Genomic DNA, 20,322 nt, shown 5'->3' on the forward strand with positions numbered 1-20,322 from the left:
CTCTGGGTTTTTGTCTCACCTGTAGAAAGCTGCAATACACCTGTACAAGAAGTTACAGTCGGTAAGAGGAAGTCCAGAACCGACGATGAAGGAGCAAACAGAGAAGAAGAGGAGGCTGGACCTCAAGGAAACCGAACTGGAGGTCTGTCAGGAAGTGACAGTCGGCAAGAGGAAGTTCAGAACCGACGATGAAGGAGCAAACACAGAGAAGAAGAGGAGGCTGGACCTCAAGGACACCGAACCGGAGGTCTGTCAGGAAGTGACAGTCGGTAAGAGGAAGTCCAGAACCGACAATGAAGGAGCAAACACAGAGAAGAAGAGGAGGCTGGACATCAAGGACACCGAACTGGAGGTCTGTCAGGAAGTGACAGTCGGCAAGAGGAAGTTCAGAACCGACGATGAAGGAGCAAACAGAGAAGAGGAGGCTGGACCTCAAGGACACCGAACTGGAGGTCTGTCAGGAAGTGACAGTCGGTAAGAGGAAGTCCAGAACCGACGATGAAGGAGCAAACACAGAGAAGAAGAGGAGGCTGGACCTCAAGGACACCGAACTGGAGGTCTATCAGGAAGTGACAGTCGGTAAGAGGAAGTCCACCAACGACGATAAAGGAGCAAACACAGAGAAGAAGAGGAGGCTGGACCTCAAGGACACCGAACCGGAGGTCTATCAGGAAGTGACAGTCGGTAAGAGGAAGTCCAGAACCGACGATGAAGGAGCAAACACAGAGAAGAAGAGGAGGCTGGATCTCAAGGACACCGAACCGGAGGTCTATCAGGAAGTGACAGTTGGTAAGAGGAAGTCCAGAACCGACGATGAAGGAGCAAAAACAGAGAAGAAGAGGAGGCTGGACCTCAAGGACACCAAACTGGAGGTCTGTCAGGAAGTGACAGTTGGTAAGAGGAAGTCCAGAACCGACGATGAAGGAGCAAAAACAGAGAAGAAGAGGAGGCTGGACCTCAAGGACACCGAACTGGAGGTCTGTCAGGAAGTGACAGTCGGTACGAGGAAGTTCAGAACCGACGATGAAGGAGCAAACACACAGAAGAAGAGGAGGCTGGACCTCAAGGACACCGAACTGGAGGTCTGTCAGGAAGTGACAGTCGGTACGAGGAAGTCCAGAACCGACGATGAAGGAGCAAACACAAAGAAGAAGAGGAGGCTGGACCTCAAGGACACCGAACCGGAGGTCTGTCAGGAAGTGTCATACATCCTGGCCAACAAAGGCCCCTTACCAGAGGAGGAGGCCAAGGTAAGCAGCTGGAGGACCTTTCTGTGTTTCTTACTTTTTACAGGAACTGGGGGCTACTTTAAGGGATTTATTTAGCAACACAGAGTTTATCGTCATAGCTGTTGGCCATTGTTCTATTGATTATGGTTAAAGAAACTGCAGTTGTATTCGGTTCAGAGTCATAGCATGAACACATGTCAAACAGCCCTCATCTCTCTCCTCTTGTCCATCAGATCATCCTGAGACAGCTGGTGAAGGCAGCAGTCCACCTCCAGGATAACGAGATCTTTCACCGGGACATTAAGGTGGAAAACATCTTGATCGAGACCGGCTCGGACGTCCCGTGCGTTCGCCTTATTGACTTTGGCCTGAGCTGCTTCACCAAGCAAGAGACCTTGAAGGGCGTCTTCTACGGTAAGACCTCTAGTCCTGCTCTCCACCACCTGTGACGTTCACCTTGAACTAAGCTCCTCATACTTATCATCACATCTGTATCTTCTAGGCACCCGTTGGCACGCACCTCCAGAGTGGAGGAGAAGTCGCCAATACAGCGCCGGACCCACCACGGTGTGGCAGATGGGAGTGGTGCTGTTCCAAACGCTCCACCCAGGAGAACCTTTTAAGACCAGCTCGTTCCTGAAGAACCTGCTGCCGATCAGCGAGACGCTGTCTGAAAGTAAGAACACGCCTCCTCACGAACATGTCAGCAGACACACACCTGTTCATTTGAGTTGTATTGTGCTGAAGCATCACTGGAGCGCCACCCTCACCTTTCTCCTCCTCTCTCTCCAGAATGCCAGGACTTCATGCGAGTGTGCTTGACGCAAGACCCCAAAGAACGTCCATCCCTGAAGCAGATCCGGCTTCACCCATGGCTAAACTAAACACACACACACACACACACAATCACTCAATTAATTAATTAATCCCAAACTAACCATTCATTTATTAAAGATGCTCCCTCTTTGACAAGAAGGGAATCGTGAGGACCTCCTTCAGGTGTTGTAGCCCACCCAGCCGTCCGTGGAGACGGGATCTCTCTTCCAATTGAATTTCCCGAGGTTTCTTCCCACTTTCCGATGTGGAAGAAGACGTCCCGCGCGTTCGCCTTATAGACTTTGGCTTGAGCTGCTTCACCAAGCAAGAGACCTTGAAGGGCGTCTTCTACGGTAAGACCTCTAGTCCTGCTCTCCACCACCTGTGACGTTCACCTTGAACTAACCTGCATGGACAGATACATAGAGGACAATAACTCATGTTATTCTTCTTTGTCCATGTCCTCATCTCCTATGGTGGATGGTTATTGCCCATGTTAGTGCCTGTGACTGTCAAGCTGATGTTCCTCTGGGTTTTTGTCTCACCTGTAGAAAGCTGCAATACACCTGTACAAGAAGTTACAGTCGGTAAGAGGAAGTCCAGAACCGACGATGAAGGAGCAAACACAGAGAAGAAGAGGAGGCTGGACCTCAAGGACACCAAACCGGAGGTCTGTCAGGAAGTGACAGTCGGTAAGAGGAAGTCCACCAACGACGATAAAGGAGCAAACACAGAGAAGATGAGGAGGCTGGACCTCAAGGACACCGAACCGGAGGTCTATCAGGAAGTGACAGTTGGTAAGAGGAAGTCCAGAACCGACGATGAAGGAGCAAACACAGAGAAGATGAGGAGGCTGGACCTCAAGGACACCGAACTGGAGGTCTGTCAGGAAGTGACAGTCGGTAAGAGGAAGTCCACCACCGACGATGAAGGAGCAAACACAGAGAAGAAGAGGAGGCTGGACCTCAAGGACACCGAACCGGAGGTCTGTCAGGAAGTGACAGTCGGTAAGAGGAAGTCCACCACCGACGATGAAGGAGCAAACACAGAGAAGAAGAGGAGGCTGGACCTCAAGGACACCGAACTGGAGGTCTGTCAGGAAGTGACTGCAGAAGCCCTAAGAGGTCAGTAGATATGATGGATGTAGGGTTTGACCTCATGAAGTGCAACGATAGGATGTATATTAAGTTTAATTCATATTAGAGCGTTTAGCTTTCATTTGGTGTTTCTCACAACGGTATTAAAATGAAATGTGTGTTTCTCCATTCAGCTGAATTTGAGGCCAAATACCAGCAACAGTACATGCTGGGAGCCGGAGGATGTGGAAGTGTGTTTGCTGGCTTTCGTAGAAAAGATTATCACCCTGTAAGTGTTACACACATTCTTTCAAACACACACACACACACACTCACCTGAGGACTAACACCATCTTATTTGTGTCTCGTAGGTCGCCATCAAACACATACCGAAGGACCAAGTCTACTGCAAACACCAGGTGAGTGTTAACACGTTCTTCCTGAAGGTCTCACGGATGCATCGTGGTTCTCTCATTTAACTCTGTTGTGATGTTTCAGGACGACACTGGGAGGGAGATCTCCATCGAGGTGGCCGTCATGATGAGGCTGCAGGAGGAAAAGAGCGGTTCAGTCGGGGCGTCAGCACCAATATCCCTACTGGACTGGTACGATCTGGGCCAGGAGCTGATCCTGGTGCTAGAGAGACCGGTCCCTGCTGTAGACCTATATGAATACATCCTGGCCAACAAAGGTCCCTTACCAGAGGAGGAGGCCAAGGTAAGCAGCTGCAGGACCTTTCTGTGTTTCTTACTTTTTACAGGAACTGGGGGCTACTTTAAGGGATTTATTTAGCAACACAGGGTTTATTGTCATAGCTGTTGGCCATTGTTCTATTGATTATGGTTAAAGAAACTGCAGTTGTATTCGGTTCAGAGTCACAGCATGAACACATGTCAAACAGACCTCATCTCTCTCCTCTTGTCCATCAGATCATCCTGAGACAGCTGGTGAAGGCAGCAGTCCACCTCCAGGATAACGAGATCTTTCACCGGGACATTAAGGTGGAAAACATCTTGATCGAGACCGGCTCGGACGTCCCGCGCGTTCGCCTTATAGACTTTGGCCTGAGCTGCTTCTCCAAGCAAGAGACCTTGAAGGGCGTCTTCTACGGTAAGACCTCTAGTCCTGCTCTCCACCACCTGTGACGTTCACCTTGAACTAAGCTCCTCATACTTATCATCACATCTGTATCTTCTAGGCACCCGTTGGCACGCACCTCCAGAGTGGAGGAGAAGTCGCCAATACAGCGCCGGACCCACCACGGTGTGGCAGATGGGAGTGGTGCTGTTCCAAACGCTCCACCCAGGAGAACCTTTTAAGACCAGCTCGTTCCTGAAGAACCTGTTGCCGATCAGCGAGACGCTGTCTGAAAGTAAGAACACGCCTCCTCACGAACATGTCAGCAGACACACACCTGTTCATTTGAGTTGTATTGTGCTGAAGCATCACTGGAGCGCCACCCTCACCTTTCTCCTCCTCTCTCTCCAGAATGCCAGGACTTCATGCGAGTGTGCTTGACGCAAGACCCCAAAGAACGTCCATCCCTGAAGCAGATCCGGCTTCACCCATGGCTAAACTAAACACACACACACACACACAATCACTCAATTAATTAATTAATCCCAAACTAACCATTCATTTATTAAAGATGCTCCCTCTTTGACAAGAAGGGGATCGTGAGGACCTCCTTCAGGTGTTGTAGCCCACCCAGCCGTCCGTGGAGACGGGATCTCTCTTCCAATTGAATTTCCCGAGGTTTCATCCCACTTTCCGATGTGGAAGAAGACGTCCCGCGCGTTCGCCTTATAGACTTTGGCTTGAGCTGCTTGACCAAGCAAGAGACCTTGAAGGGCGTCTTCTACGGTAAGACCTCTAGTCCTGCTCTCCACCACCTGTGACGTTCACCTTGAACTAACCTGCATGGACAGATACATAGAGAACAATAACTCATGTTATTCTTCTTTGTCCATGTCCTCATCTCCTATGGTGGATGGTTATTGCCCATGTTAGTGCCTGTGACTGTCAAGCTGATGTTCCTCTGGGTTTTTGTCTCACCTGTAGAAAGCTGCAATACACCTGTACAAGAAGTTACAGTCGGTAAGAGGAAGTCCAGAACCGACGATGAAGGAGCAAACAGAGAAGAAGAGGAGGCTGGACCTCAAGGAAACCGAACTGGAGGTCTGTCAGGAAGTGACAGTCGGCAAGAGGAAGTTCAGAACCGACGATGAAGGAGCAAACACAGAGAAGAAGAGGAGGCTGGACCTCAAGGACACCGAACCGGAGGTCTGTCAGGAAGTGACAGTCGGTAAGAGGAAGTCCAGAACCGACGATGAAGGAGCAAACACAGAGAAGAAGAGGAGGCTGGACATCAAGGACACCGAACTGGAGGTCTGTCAGGAAGTGACAGTCGGCAAGAGGAAGTTCAGAACCGACGATGAAGGAGCAAACAGAGAAGAGGAGGCTGGACCTCAAGGACACCGAACCGGAGGTCTGTCAGGAAGTGACAGTCGGTAAGAGGAAGTCCAGAACCGACGATGAAGGAGCAAACACAGAGAAGAAGAGGAGGCTGGACCTCAAGGACACCGAACTGGAGGTCTGTCAGGAAAAGACAGTCGGTAAGAGGACGTCCACCAACGACGATAAAGGAGCAAACACAGAGAAGAAGAGGAGGCTGGACCTCAAGGACACCGAACTGGAGGTCTATCAGGAAGTGACAGTCGGTAAGAGGAAGTCCACCAACGACGATAAAGGAGCAAACACAGAGAAGAAGAGGAGGCTGGACCTCAAGGACACCGAACCGGAGGTCTATCAGGAAGTGACAGTCGGTAAGAGGAAGTCCAGAACCGACGATGAAGGAGCAAACACAGAGAAGAAGAGGAGGCTGGACCTCAAGGACACCGAACCGGAGGTCTATCAGGAAGTGACAGTTGGTAAGAGGAAGTCCAGAACCGACGATGAAGGAGCAAAAACAGAGAAGAAGAGGAGGCTGGACCTCAAGGACACCGAACCGGAGGTCTATCAGGAAGTGACAGTTGGTAAGAGGAAGTCCAGAACCGACGATGAAGGAGCAAAAACAGAGAAGAAGAGGAGGCTGGACCTCAAGGACACCAAACTGGAGGTCTGTCAGGAAGTGACAGTTGGTAAGAGGAAGTCCAGAACCGACGATGAAGGAGCAAAAACAGAGAAGAAGAGGAGGCTGGATCTCAAGGACACCGAACCGGAGGTCTATCAGGAAGTGACAGTTGGTAAGAGGAAGTCCAGAACCGACGATGAAGGAGCAAAAACAGAGAAGAAGAGGAGGCTGGACCTCAAGGACACCAAACTGGAGGTCTGTCAGGAAGTGACAGTTGGTAAGAGGAAGTCCAGAACCGACGATGAAGGAGCAAAAACAGAGAAGAAGAGGAGGCTGGACCTCAAGGACACCGAACTGGAGGTCTGTCAGGAAGTGACAGTCGGTACGAGGAAGTTCAGAACCGACGATGAAGGAGCAAACACACAGAAGAAGAGGAGGCTGGACCTCAAGGACACCGAACTGGAGGTCTGTCAGGAAGTGACAGTCGGTACGAGGAAGTCCAGAACCGACGATGAAGGAGCAAACACAGAGAAGAAGAGGAGGCTGGACCTCAAGGACACCGAACCGGAGGTCTGTCAGGAAGTGTCATACATCCTGGCCAACAAAGGTCCCTTACCAGAGGAGGAGGCCAAGGTAAGCAGCTGGAGGACCTTTCTGTGTTTCTTACTTTTTACAGGAACTGGGGGCTACTTTAAGGGATTTATTTAGCAACACAGGGTTTATTGTCATAGCTGTTGGCCATTGTTCTATTGATTATGGTTAAAGAAACTGCAGTTGTATTCGGTTCAGAGTCACAGCATGAACACATGTCAAACAGCCCTCATCTCTCTCCTCTTGTCCATCAGATCATCCTGAGACAGCTGGTGGAGGCAGCAGTCCACCTCCAGGATAACGAGATCTTTCACCGGGACATTAAGGTGGAAAACATCTTGATCGAGACCGGCTCGGACGTCCCGTGCGTTCGCCTTATAGACTTTGGCCTGAGCTGCTTCTCCAAGCAAGAGACCTTGAAGGGCGTCTTCTACGGTAAGACCTCTAGTCCTGCTCTCCACCACCTGTGACGTTCACCTTGAACTAAGCTCCTCATGCTTATCATCACATCTGTATCTTCTAGGCACCCGTTGGCACGCACCTCCAGAGTGGAGGAGAAGTCGCCAATACAGCGCCGGACCCACCACGGTGTGGCAGATGGGAGTGGTGCTGTTCCAAACGCTCCACCCAGGAGAACCTTTTAAGACCAGCTCGTTCCTGAAGAACCTGCTGCCGATCAGCGAGACGCTGTCTGAAAGTAAGAACACGCCTCCTCACGAACATGTCAGCAGACACACACCTGTTCATTTGAGTTGTATTGTGCTGAAGCATCACTGGCGCGCCACCCTCACCTTTCTCCTCCTCTCTCTCCAGAATGCCAGGACTTCATGCGAGTGTGCTTGACGCAAGACCCCAAAGAACGTCCATCCCTGAAGCAGATCCAGCTTCACCCATGGCTAAACTAAACACACACACACACACACACACACACACACACACACACACACACACAAACACACACAATCTATCAATTAATTAAACTAACCATTAATTAATTTATTAACGATGCTCCCTCTTTGACTCTTTGACTTACAGGAGAACGTGAGGAACTCCTTGTGGTCATCTTCGAGGACGCCACCATCATGCACGGCCATTCTGCAGCATGTGGAGATGCTACACAAGCACATCCTGTGAGTGATTATTTATTATATTATTATTAGTATCTAACCCCATGCATCCTGTGAGTGATTATATTATTATATTATTATTAGTATCTAACCCCATGCATCCTGTGAGTGATTATATTATTATATTATTATTAGTATCTAACCCCATGCATCCTGTGAGTGATTATATTATTATATTATTATTAGTATCTAACCCATGCACCCTGTGAGTGATTATATTATTATATTATTATTAGTATCTAACCCCATGCATCCTGTGAGTGATTATATTATTATATTATTATTAGTATCTAACCCCATACATCCTGAGAGTGATTATATTATTATTAGTATCTAACCCCATGCATCCTGTGAGTGATTATATTATTATATTATTATTAGTATCTAACCCCATGCATCCTGTGAGTGATTATATGATTATATTATTATTAGTATTTAACCCCATACATCCTGAGAGTGATTATATTATTATTAGTATCTAACCCCATGCATCCTGTGAGTGATTATATTATTATATTATTATTAGTATCTAACCCCATGCATCCTGTGAGTGATTATATTATTATATTATTATTAGTATCTAACCCCATGCATACTGTGAGTGATTATATTATTATTAGTATCTAACCCCATGCATCCTGTGAGTGATTATATTATTTTATTATTATTAGTATCTAACCCCATACATCCTGTGAGTGATTATATTACTATATTATTATTAGTATCTAACCCATGCACCCTGTGAGTGATTATATTACTATATTATTATTAGTATCTAACCCCATGCACCCTGTGAGCGATTATATTATTATATTATTATTAGTATCTAACCCCATACATCCTGTGAGTGATTATATTATTATATTATTATTAGTATCTAACCCTATGCATCCTGAGAGTGATTATATTATTATATTATTATTAGTATCTAACCCCATGCATCCTGTGAGTGATTATATTATTATATTATTATTAGTATCTAACCCCATGCACCCTGTGAGTGATTATATTATTATATTATTATTAGTATCTAACCCCATGCATCCTGTGAGTGATTATATTATTATATTATTATTAGTATCTAACCCCATGCATCCTGTGAGTGATTATATTATTATATTATTATTAGTATCTAACCCTATACATCCTGTGAGTGATTATATTATTATATTATTAGTAGTATCTAACCCCATGCATCCTGAGTGATTATATTATTATATTATTATTAGTATCTAACCCCATGCACCCTGTGAGTGATTATATTATTATATTATTATTAGTATCTAACCCCATGCATCCTGAGTGATTATATTATTATATTATTATTAGTATCTAACCCATGCATCCTGTGAGTGATTATATTATTATATTATTATTAGTATCTAACCCCATGCATCCTGTGAGTGATTATATTATTATATTATTATTAGTATCTAACCCCATACATCCTGTGAGTGATTATATTATTATATTATTATTAGTATCTAACCCCATGCATCCTGTGAGTGATTATATTATTATATTATTATTAGTATCTAACCCATGCACCCTGAGAGTGATTATATTATTTTATTATTATTAGTATCTAACCCCATGCATCCTGAGTGATTATATTATTATATTATTATTAGTATCTAACCCATGCATCCTGTGAGTGATTATATTATTATTAGTATCTAACCCCATGCATCCTGTGAGTGATTATATTACTATATTATTATTAGTATCTAACCCCATGCATCCTGTGAGTGATTATATTATTATATTATTATTAGTATCTAACCCCATACATCCTGTGAGTGATTATATTACTATATTATTATTAGTATCTAACCCCATGCATCCTGTGAGTGATTATATTACTATATTATTATTAGTATCTAACCCCATGCATCCTGTGAGTGATTATATTACTATATTATTATTAGTATCTAACCCCATACATCCTGTGAGTGATTATATTATTATATTATTATTAGTATCTAACCCCATGCACCCTGTGAGTGATTATATTACTATATTATTATTAGTATCTAACCCCATGCATCCTGTGAGTGATTATATTATTATATTATTATTAGTATCCAACCCCATGCATCCTGTGAGTGATTATATTACTATATTATTATTAGTATCTAACCCCATGCATCCTGTGAGTGATTATATTATTATATTATTATTAGTATCTAACCCATGCACCCTGTGAGTGATTATATTATTATTAGTATCTAACCCCATACACCCTGTGAGTGATTATATTACTATATTATTATTAGTATCTAACCCATGCATCCTGTGAGTGATTATATTATTATATTATTATTAGTATCTAACCCATGCATCCTGAGTGACATCAACATACTAACGCTGCTCCCTCTTTGACAGGAAGGGGATGGTGAGGACCTCCTTCAGGTGTTGTAGCCCACCCAGCCGTCCGTGGAGAGGGGATCTCTCTTCCAATTGCCTTTCCCCAGGTTTCTTCCCACTTTGGAGTGTGGGGAGTTTTTCCTCGTCTTGGTAGAGAGCCGTGGGCTGGGCTTCCACTATTTAATGTGACATTAAATAATAAAAACTTAAATTCCCTTTCAGGCGTGGTTACTCCATTACAGTGAAAGACACATGGTATACACATTCATAATGTTGACAGCAACGATCTTTAACATTAAGTGTGAGTGAATCAGGATTTATTGATAAAGGAATCTTTGGGTACTTTTCATGGAACATTTTAGGCTTTATTAAAAGTGTTTCAGCTGCGGTCAAATAAAGGCAAAAAAGACCAAAATATGATCAAACAGTTCAAGGAGCTTCACACCGGAAATCAATATTAAAACATGATCATATGTTTAAATAAATTCAGGGAATAAACAGATTAAGAACAAATAAATGGTTTAATTCACTAGAAAAAAATAACAGGAACAATAAAATTGTTAATGTCAATAATATATGTAATAACAGGAACAATAAAATTGTTATGTCAATAATATATGTAATAACAGGAACAATAAAATTGTTATGTCAATAATATATGTAATAACAGGAACAATAAAATTGTTATGTCAATAATATATGTAATAACAGGAACAATAAAATTGTTATGTCAATAATATATGTACTTAAGAGGTTTGGAGAAGCCTCTGATGCGACACGGTTTCAGTCTGTAGGGGAGCAGGTGTTTAAAACATCATAAACATCTCAATCAATCAACTCTAAAAGTGACAGAAATATTTAGGTCTAATATTTAAGATGTATGTATTTTAATTGCAGATAAAATTTCCATAAATTTGGAAAACAGATTTAAAAAAACAAACTAAAACAAACTTAATGTGATGTCAAACATTAATTATTCAAGAATGACATTCATGTAGTAATACTAATACACCTAAAGTGTTAAATACACAATGAACAGTTTAATGCATTTAGCATGAATACATCAAATTGGTTTCATATTCATAACCAGGTTTAAGTATTCAGTATTAATAAAGCTCACTTTATATGTTTTTATCTGATATTCATAATAATCATGTTCATGTTATTATTAAGCTCCCTTTGGTAAATGGTGGAACTACTTTCTCTCCTATAGACCTGCACTGCATCACCACGCAGCCGCATTATGGTTTCATATTTATGCATCTAACCCATAAAGGGTTCTCCAAACCTCTCCTGCTGATCCTCCAGCTGGAGTCAGCGTGGCTCTTCCAAGTGACGGTCAGCGCTGAGCCAAAGCAGCTGGAGAGGCCGAGCTGCAGCCAGAAGGTGTGTGAAGGTCTGGGGGGTTCCCAACCAGAGTCAGGTCCTCCATCAGACCCGGTCGGTACCGCCGAGAGCCACTGTCCAAATCTATACTCACACACACACACACACACACACACACACGTACACACAGATGCACACTGCAAAAAGTGTCCTCCATAAAGTGTTGATCGGAGGTAGTTCCTGTTTCCTCACTGCTTCTAAATCGCTTGTCAATCAAACACTTTTTGCAGCATTATCTTTACAGTTCAGCTTCTCAAACAGACCATAAATTATAAATAAATTGTAGGTTTTAACAATATCCGACTTGATGATTGTTAAAAGCAAAAATTGATGTTTTACTTCCACGAAAACATTATTCAATCACTTGAATGGCTCTTGATTAATACTTCAAATAGTATTAGAAATACTTCACCAAATATTTATTTAATTAATGTATAAATCGATCAGTAACTTTTTCTGTGTGTTTAATAAATAAATGACAAAGTATTGGAAATGTACAGAGCACAAAATCCTGTCTTCAGTTCAAAAAATAAATATATTCTCCTCTTTAATAGTGCTTATAGTTAGGGCTGAATCAGGTTTGCCCTGGTCCAGCCCCTTGATATGCTGCTATAGGCTTATAGGCTGCTGGGGGATGTTTTAGGATACACTGAGCACCTATCTCATCTTCTCTCTCTCCTTATGGATACATTTACATCTCTCCATTGCACCTTATTAACTCTGCTTCCTCCCCAGAGTCGTTGTGACTTCACGTCTCATAGGGTCCATTGGACCTGGAGGTGTCTGAAGCTGGTCCTGGGTCCTGACTCCTTGTTCCTGCTTCCTGCATCCAGCCTCTGGCCTGCACTTGGCCTCCTTCCCAATGGCCTCTTTCATGGTGCCTCCTACCGTGGCCCTGCTGATGCCTCCTCTCTTCCTCCTTCTGTTTCATGGATTGTGGAGGTCTGGATCGTGGTCCATGCCTACTACTCATTATTCATACATTGTCATATTCATGTAATGTGTTTATGTAACTCTGTAACTCTGTTCATCTGGTCACATGACATCTATTCATCTGTCCATCCGGGGAGAGGGATCCTCCTCTTTTGCTCTCCTGAAGGTTTCTTCCCTTTTTCCCCTGTGAAAGTTTATTTTCTGTTTTTTGGGGAGTTGTTCCTGATCTGATATGAGGTCAAAAGTCAGGGATGTCGTATGTGTACAGATTGTAAAGCCCTCTGACAGGAGTTTGTAATTTGTGATTTTGCGCTATACAAAATAAACTGAATTGAATTGAATATATAATATACACTTTCATTTTTCCTTTATTTTTTACATTTTCATTTCCTTTATTATTTAAATTCTTAAATGTAATATGCCCTACTATATTATTTTATTGTATTGTATGCTTCAAGAAATTTCCCCCTGGGAAGGAATAAAGTAAAATCTAAAATAATCTAATATATATATAAAGAAATCTGCTATTGTTTACATGTTAGTTTCTTTCTTAATTCCTTTAACAATTAAAGGTATTTATTTATTTATTTTGTGGGCCGGAAATCCCCTTTAAACGGCGCATGCGCAGCGGGCGCAGCCAGCGGAAGTCCTGGCGGAGAGGTCTTTTGTTTGGGCCGCTGAGAGAGTCGACGGTTTACTTTGATTCCCCTGGTTAACAACCGTTTTTTATCTGCATTACTTTAGGTGAGTACTTGCATTTTAATCTCCTCTCCGCCTCGTCTCGCAGCGTCGCCTCGTCGTTTAAACTCTGACGTGTATTTATGTCTAATAAGTGAGCTGTTAAATGCACATCAATATGATTTAAACCAGCATGACTATCGGGCCCGAGCCGAGCAGCGCATGGTGAGGCCCGCAGCTAGCTGATGCTAAAGCTACCACCAGCCCTCCTGCACCCCGACGCTCCGGCCGAAACACTGCTCGTTACGGGGGTTGCTCTTTAACGTGTGTCGTTATTTTAGGATAAAAACACACAATGCGTGCGTGTTTTTGTGTGTCTGTTTTGTCTTCATTTCCGCGTGTGTGAGACTTTTTCTTTAACACGCCCTCCTCATCTGGTTCAGGCAGACTTCAGATTTTTTTTTAATCCAGATATTTTTCATGCAACCATGGATTAAGATGCATTTTCCAAAATATGTCCTGAAGTCTGGGTTTTTTTGTAATTATTTTTCAATTACTGTCTGTGGACACATGTTTTCTTTTGTCTTTTTAATATATGTTACAACTTTGTTTCGTTTACTTATTAGAAGGCTGAGTTTTTGTATATATATAAGTTACTGATCGATTTATACATTAATTATATATATATATATATATATATATATATATATATATATATATATATATATATATATATATATACACACACACACACTCACAAATCTTAGCCTCCCTTGCCCCCACACATGCATACATTATGGTACAACAACCATGTTTAAACCAAAAATAGACCACAACACTTTTAAACCATTGATGCCTGTGTTTTATTTATTAAATGTCTTGTTTTAAATTAGAATGTCCTGTCCTAAATGTTTTTACCCGTTACTTCTGTACCGACTGAGTCGCCAACTTAATTTCGTTGTATGTTTTTTACAATGACAATAAACATCCTTACCTTGCTTATTATGGACATTTAAAACAAATGATACTATTTACTAGGATCAAGACATTGTTCATATTCTGGGATATATGGTTACTTTATTAATCCCTCATGGACACTTTTTTATCTGCAGCAGCATTTATACACATAAATAAATATATACAACTTAATTTTACATGTTTACACAGCAAAACAATCGTGCTAATACAAACAGGATGTACTAGCTTTATTTTTCAGGACACCAACAGAACCTATTTAGCTTCAGGGTTTAACGTATAGCTGAACTCGGTTACACCCACAGCTGACGTCGCTGTGTTCACTAGTGTGTCTGCACGTCTTCTGTAAACGTTAACCGGCTGTCCTTTCTTTTATTTATTTTCAGGGTGTCTTTTATGAGTAATCAAAAGCAGCAAAAGCCGACGCTAACAGGCCAGCGGTTCAAAACGAGGAAAAGAGGTTGGTGCTTTTCTTGGTTTTCCCCCTACATCTCATGATGTTCCTGAGGTTGTTTTTTTTTATTTGATATATCCATCACGTGCGTCCCTGTTTCCACAGATGAAAAGGAGAGATTTGACCCTACTCAGTTTCAAGAAAGTATCGTACAAGGCTTGAATCAAAGTGGCTCTGATTTGGAAGCGGTCGCTAAGTTCCTTGATGCCACTGGCGGCAAGCTCGACTACCGCCGGTATGCAGAGACGCTCTTTGACATCCTGGTGGCCGGCGGGATGCTGGGTGAGTCGAGTTGTTTACATGTGCGATCAGGTGCCCCACGTGAACAATTCAAGCCAGTAACTTGTTTGTAATGGCGTGCATTTTGAATTACTGTGCAACATTTTGACTTTTTTAACGTTTGCCTAAATATTATCATGTTTTGACTCGTGGTGGTTTCTGTCTTCTGCAGCCCCAGGCGGGACTCTGTCTGACGACATGACCCGCACTGAGTTTTGCCTCTTCACGGCACAAGAAGACCTGGAGACGATGCAAGCTTATGCTCAGGTAGATGCACCTGACCGGCAGCGAGGACTCCCGTGGTTTCGTGCATTAAAGGATGGAATTAACTTGTATGTGTCTTCTTTTTTTTAAAGGTTTTTAACAAGCTGATCAGGCGTTACAAGTACCTGGAGAAGGGTTTCGAAGAGGAGATCAAGAAGGTGAGTTTTTTTTTTTTAGAGTGAGCGCACAACTCGTTGTGCAGGTTGGACTGCGATGGGTGACTAAACTCGAGCTATTTCTTTGGCGCTTTCCCAATAAATCAGCAACTGTCAAACAGTTTTGTCACGTGTGGATCATAATTAGTTTGTTTGTTTTTGAGTTTGCAGTTGAAACGTGAGTTTATTGGGTTAGTGTTGTTTTTCTCGCTCTTCTAACGTAAGAAAGCAGCAATTAAATCTATAAAGCAGATTGATTTCAGCTGAAGCCGCCGTGGGACTAATGAACCTCTAACTCGTGTTTGTGTCTTCGTCTCCTGTAGTTGCTGTTGTTTCTTAAGGGGTTCACTGAGTCTGAGCGCAACAAACTGGCCATGCTCACCGGCATCCTGCTGGCCAACGGCAACATATCTGCCTCCATCCTCAACAGCCTCTACAACGAGAACCTCGTCAAAGAGGGTGAGGAGAACGTCTTCCCTGGAGGCGTCTTTGTCTTTAGGTCCTCCCCCAAAATGTTGCTTCTTGTTTCCAACACCCCGTCTGGTTTTTGTTTTAGGAGTGTCTGCGGCCTTCGCTGTCAACCTCTTCAAGTCATGGATCAACGAGAAGGACATCAACGTGATCGCCGGCAGTCTCCGCAAAGTGGGCATGGACAACCGGCTGATGGTAAGAACTATTTGAATCTCCTGTGTTTCCTGCACAGCGTCGTCACGTTTTTTCATGTTGATTTTTGGGTATTGAAGCCGCCTCCGACCCCCCACAGGAGCTCTTTCCTGCCAACAAGCGGAGCTGCGAGCATTTCTCTAAGTACTTCACCGACGCCGGGCTGAAGGAGCTGTCCGACTTCGCCCGCAACCAGGAATCCATCGGCGCTCGCAAGGAGCTGCAGAAGGAAGTCCAGGAGCAGATGTCCCGCGGAGACCCTCAGAAGGAGGTGAGGTCCCCCCCCCCCCCCCGTCTGTGTTTACGTCCCAGTTTAACTGGAAGTGGCCGACGCTGCGTGTTAAATGTCTCGGCTGTTGAAGGTGTGGATGTCGTTATGGTTCCTGTTTGGTTTATCTTCCTCCTTCCTCCCCACCGGTTCAGATTATCGCCTTCACCAAAGAGGAGATGAAGAAGGCCAACCTCTCCGAGCAGGCCATGATCAGCATCATCTGGACCAGCGCCATGGGCTCCGTGGAGTGGAACAAGAAGGAGGAGCTGGTGACCGAACAAGCCATCAAACACTTGAAGGTACGGAGTTGTTTTCATAGACATTATTATATCTTGCTCTTTCTGAGATGGTTATTTGGATAAAGAGTGTGTTTTGTCCTCACATCTCTGCAGCAATACAGCCTGCTGCTGAAGGCCTTCACCTCCCAGGGTCTGTCCGAGCTCAGCCTGCTGCTGAAGATCCAGGAGTACTGCTACGACAACATCCACTTCATGAAGGCCTTCCAGAAGATCGTGGTGCTGCTCTACAAAGGTGGGCGTGGCCTCCGACGACCTTCCCGCGGTCCGTTTTCATTCGTCGTTGCGAGTGTTTAATTGTTTTATTTTTGTTCCTTCATTGCAGCCGACGTTCTGAGCGAAGAGGCCATCCTGAAGTGGTACACCGACGCCCACGTTGCCAAGGGGAAGAGCGTGTTCCTCGAGCAGATGAAGAAATTCGTCGAGTGGCTGAAAAATGCCGAGGAAGGTGAGACGATAAGAACACACACACGACTAAATATACACGTTTTCCCAGCAGGTATTTTGACTAGTCATAAATATAGGTGTTAAAGATTCAACAGACTAATTTAATCACATGGCCCAAAGAGTGCCTCTAGAACAAGTCTGTGTTATAGATTAGATTATTCTTTATTTTATTTAAAAGCTAGTTAGTTCATTCATCAAAATTGGGATTTAAAAAGTTTTTTTATTCGTTGAAACAATTTTAAAAAGGATTTTGTATTTTATGTGAAGGCTAGTAAAGAAGTTTTATTTATTTTTTTTGCTCTAGGGATTAAAAAACAAAACAATATTTAATTTTAAATGGTGAAACATTCGTGTTGGAACGGTTTTAGATTAGAAAACGTCTACAATCCTCACATTGAACGTTAAAATAAGATGTTGCAGCAATAAGTAATTATTGTTCACCAAGTATTGATCTCTTTGTGTCATTGATTTTCTCTGCAGAGTCCGAATCGGAGGAAGAGGAGACGGACTAAATAAAGCCTCCGCCGCCAGATGAGCTCTTTTCTTTTCTCCCCTTTTTCCTTTTAAAGACTGCAGCGGGAGCTTCTGTCTCTTTACCGCCAGTTGTTGTTTCTTCTTCTTCTTGTTCCCACACACACACACACACACACACACACACACACACACACACACACACACACACTTCCACCACTAAATTTCAACGGTTCTTATTGGTAAAAATGTTTCGGCGTCGCGACTCACGGTGGAAGCAGAAATCAAAAATCTTTCAATAATTAAAACATTCCTCGTGATCTCGACGGCCGTGACTCAAAAACAGGATTTAGTGTTTGCGTTCTTTCGTCTCCGAACAAAAAAAGAGAATTTTTGCCCAATTTTCTTTTAACATATATATATTTTTCTTTCCTTTTTGACTTACTATTTTGCCCGGCTCATGTTTTGGTTGCTGATGGGTCATAAACTCCGCCTCTTTCGTGACATTAAGGGTACAGTCAGAGGACACGCCCCCCTTTATGACGCCTCGCCAGCTAACTGATTATTATTGGTTTCTACTTTCTTCAATCTGATATGAACCGACTTTTTTTAATGAAAATAAAGATTATTGAAATGTATCGACTGTCCTTTTTTTTAATTCTGCTTCTTGAATCAATTTTTTACGAGTATCTTTATTTTCTCACTGCAACTTTAAAAGTTTATTTCTATTGGCCACCGTGAAAAGTCTCGTATTACAAGCAGCTGTGTTCTTCGTACAGATCACTGAATCACCTGTTGAAACAAATCTTTGGAGACAGAAAAAACAAAAAGACTTTGATATTATTTTTATTTGTATTGTACAAAAATACATTTCTCTTCACGCGGCTTCAGTACATGTGCAAAGGACCCGAGTCCTGTATTAAAGTACGTCTCAATACAGTCGTGTCAGAGTTCGAGGTAGGCCTTCATATTTAAACACCATCTGAGGTAGCGTGCTCCGTCATAAAAGGATCCAGCTGATTGTTGAAGGATTGCATTTACAGATTCTCCAGATTAGTGCAACAGGCAACCGATGAACTTTGCAAAATGTCTGTTTAAAAAAAAAAATAATTAAATTAAAGTGATTGTGCAACAATGCAAAAGTAAACATTTAAACCACGCTGCAGATGGAGTTTAACTTCTCTGCATTCAGGCAGCAATAATAGGGATTAAAATCTAGTTTGAAGTGTCTAAAGAAGGAAATATCAGATCATTTGAATCACTGAAGTTTATCAGAACAAAAACATGCATTGTTAGCGTGTAAAGGCCCCCCCCCCCCCCATCCCAAAAAAACATATCCTCCACTTGTGATGTTTTTTCCTTCTGGTCTGTTTGGTATAGATTTGGTCAGTCAACAGAAGTCAGACTGTTGGTGACGATCTGGGAAAGAACGCTGCAGAGAAATAAAGTAACTAGACTTGAGAAAATAAACTTTATTTCTCTGGAAGCTCCTTTTAAAAAAACTCAAAGGCTGAACTATTAAAACTTAACTGGGTGTGCTTGTTTTTCCACAGAATCACATAAAAAGCTCTGCTGTGATTTGAAACATTTGTTTTAACATGCCAAACACAAACAATACGAGCCGTCGATGCAGTACCTGCCGTTCACCACTAGAGCCGGTTGATGCTCCTTTAAAGTGAATAATGCCGACGCGTCCTACGGCCCTTGAAGGCCTCGTTAGCGCCTCAACTGACAGCGACCGCTGCTCTTCAGTTGAGTTCATGTGGTTTTTTTTTTTAGGTGGTGTTGCGGTTGGGGGGTTAGAGGGGGGGGGGTTGTAGTTTGTACTATTTGAGGGCTGGAAATAGCCCCCCGTCAGGTGCAACTTTACACATGGGCTCAGGTTACAGCTCAACCAAAACACAGCGCTCCAGCAGCTCGGCCACGTGAACACAAAGTGCTTCTTCACTGTCGATTTGTGTCTCTGGTCACAAAATAAATATATTTATATATTTATATATGTACAACAACATGTAAACAGCATGGAGGCTGAGGGGGCCGACCTTCACACGGCGGCCGAGTGCTTCCCTCCATCTCTGAGCTGTGGAGGCAAACAGACCACAGTTCAGTGAATGCACCACGAGATATCAACAACAGTTTATCCATATGTTTAATTGTAATATCTTTATTTATTTATTGATAAAAAGGAGTTCACATTTAAGAAACAAGGTTGATTTGTGTCAGAAAAACAAAAAATTGACTTTTACACACTCGTGACATATTATAGTCTCTATTTATAACTTCTGTAAACACTTCTAATCCACAACACGTGTGTGCAAAGGATAGAAATGACCAGCGTCTTTAAATATGAATCGTTTTAATGAACTTCTTTTATTATATTTCCATCACCAGGTTTCATCCCTTTTAATGATACTTTTCCATCTCCACCCTCTTCGTTCCCCTCTAACAAAGCACCGTGGTCCACGAGTTTGGACCTAAGCAGCACCTGTGATTCTAGAGGCGGCGGCCTGCGCGTCGTGCTGCGTACCAAAGCGGCAGCCGCGCGTCCGGCAACGCACGAGACCGTACGCACGAGATCGTCCCGCGCCCCCCTGGTGCGACAGGCGCAAGCGGCCGCTCACCAGTTTCCTCTGCTTGCCGAGGCAGAACGTGCAGATGGGCCGCAGCGACGGCGCGTCGAGCGCCGCGGCGCCCCCGCGCAGGAGGGTCTGGTAGCCGAGGCACGGCTGTCCGTCGCGGCAGTCCTCCCCGAGCAGCAGCACGTTGGCCAG

At 43.4% G+C, this 20,322-nt stretch overlaps 3 protein-coding genes across 3 annotated transcripts in view; 2 read left to right on the forward strand and 1 right to left on the reverse strand.

Annotated features, from left to right (window-relative positions):
• Positions 1-3,060: 3,060 nt before the first annotated feature.
• Positions 3,061-4,701, forward strand: LOC117746636 (serine/threonine-protein kinase pim-1-like; the record flags this gene model as incomplete). The annotated part of the gene is made up of 7 exons (XM_034555904.1): positions 3,061-3,169; positions 3,316-3,410; positions 3,493-3,540; positions 3,620-3,838; positions 4,051-4,231; positions 4,320-4,493; positions 4,610-4,701. Coding segments are annotated over 7 exons (918 nt in total), but the record flags the coding sequence as incomplete, so codon positions are not given.
• Positions 4,702-13,234: 8,533 nt separating this feature from the next.
• Positions 13,235-18,189, forward strand: LOC117746110 (basic leucine zipper and W2 domain-containing protein 1-A). The gene is made up of 12 exons (XM_034554978.1): positions 13,235-13,342; positions 14,638-14,711; positions 14,811-14,987; positions 15,157-15,251; positions 15,341-15,406; positions 15,727-15,862; positions 15,960-16,069; positions 16,167-16,337; positions 16,490-16,636; positions 16,730-16,868; positions 16,959-17,081; positions 17,561-18,189. Exons 2-12 carry the CDS (start codon positions 14,648-14,650, stop codon positions 17,590-17,592), a joined length of 1,260 nt encoding a protein of 419 aa, XP_034410869.1. The 5' UTR covers positions 13,235-13,342; positions 14,638-14,647; the 3' UTR covers positions 17,593-18,189.
• A 1,406-nt stretch (positions 18,190-19,595) lies between these two features.
• The window catches only part of si:ch211-246m6.4 (transcription factor 15), a 1,126-nt gene continuing 399 nt past the window's right edge, over positions 19,596-20,322 (reverse strand). The window contains exons 1-2 of the mRNA XM_034554077.1: positions 20,173-20,322; positions 19,596-19,631 (exon numbers count right to left, since the gene is read on the reverse strand). The exon at positions 20,173-20,322 is cut by the window's right edge and continues 399 nt beyond it. Of these exons, the coding sequence (XP_034409968.1) occupies positions 19,596-19,631; positions 20,173-20,322 (186 nt within the window). The remainder of the gene's footprint in view (positions 19,632-20,172) is intronic.

This window comes from Cyclopterus lumpus, chromosome 2 (assembly GCF_009769545.1).
Source record: "Cyclopterus lumpus isolate fCycLum1 chromosome 2, fCycLum1.pri, whole genome shotgun sequence".
NCBI classification, from domain to species: domain Eukaryota; kingdom Metazoa; phylum Chordata; class Actinopteri; order Perciformes; family Cyclopteridae; genus Cyclopterus; species Cyclopterus lumpus.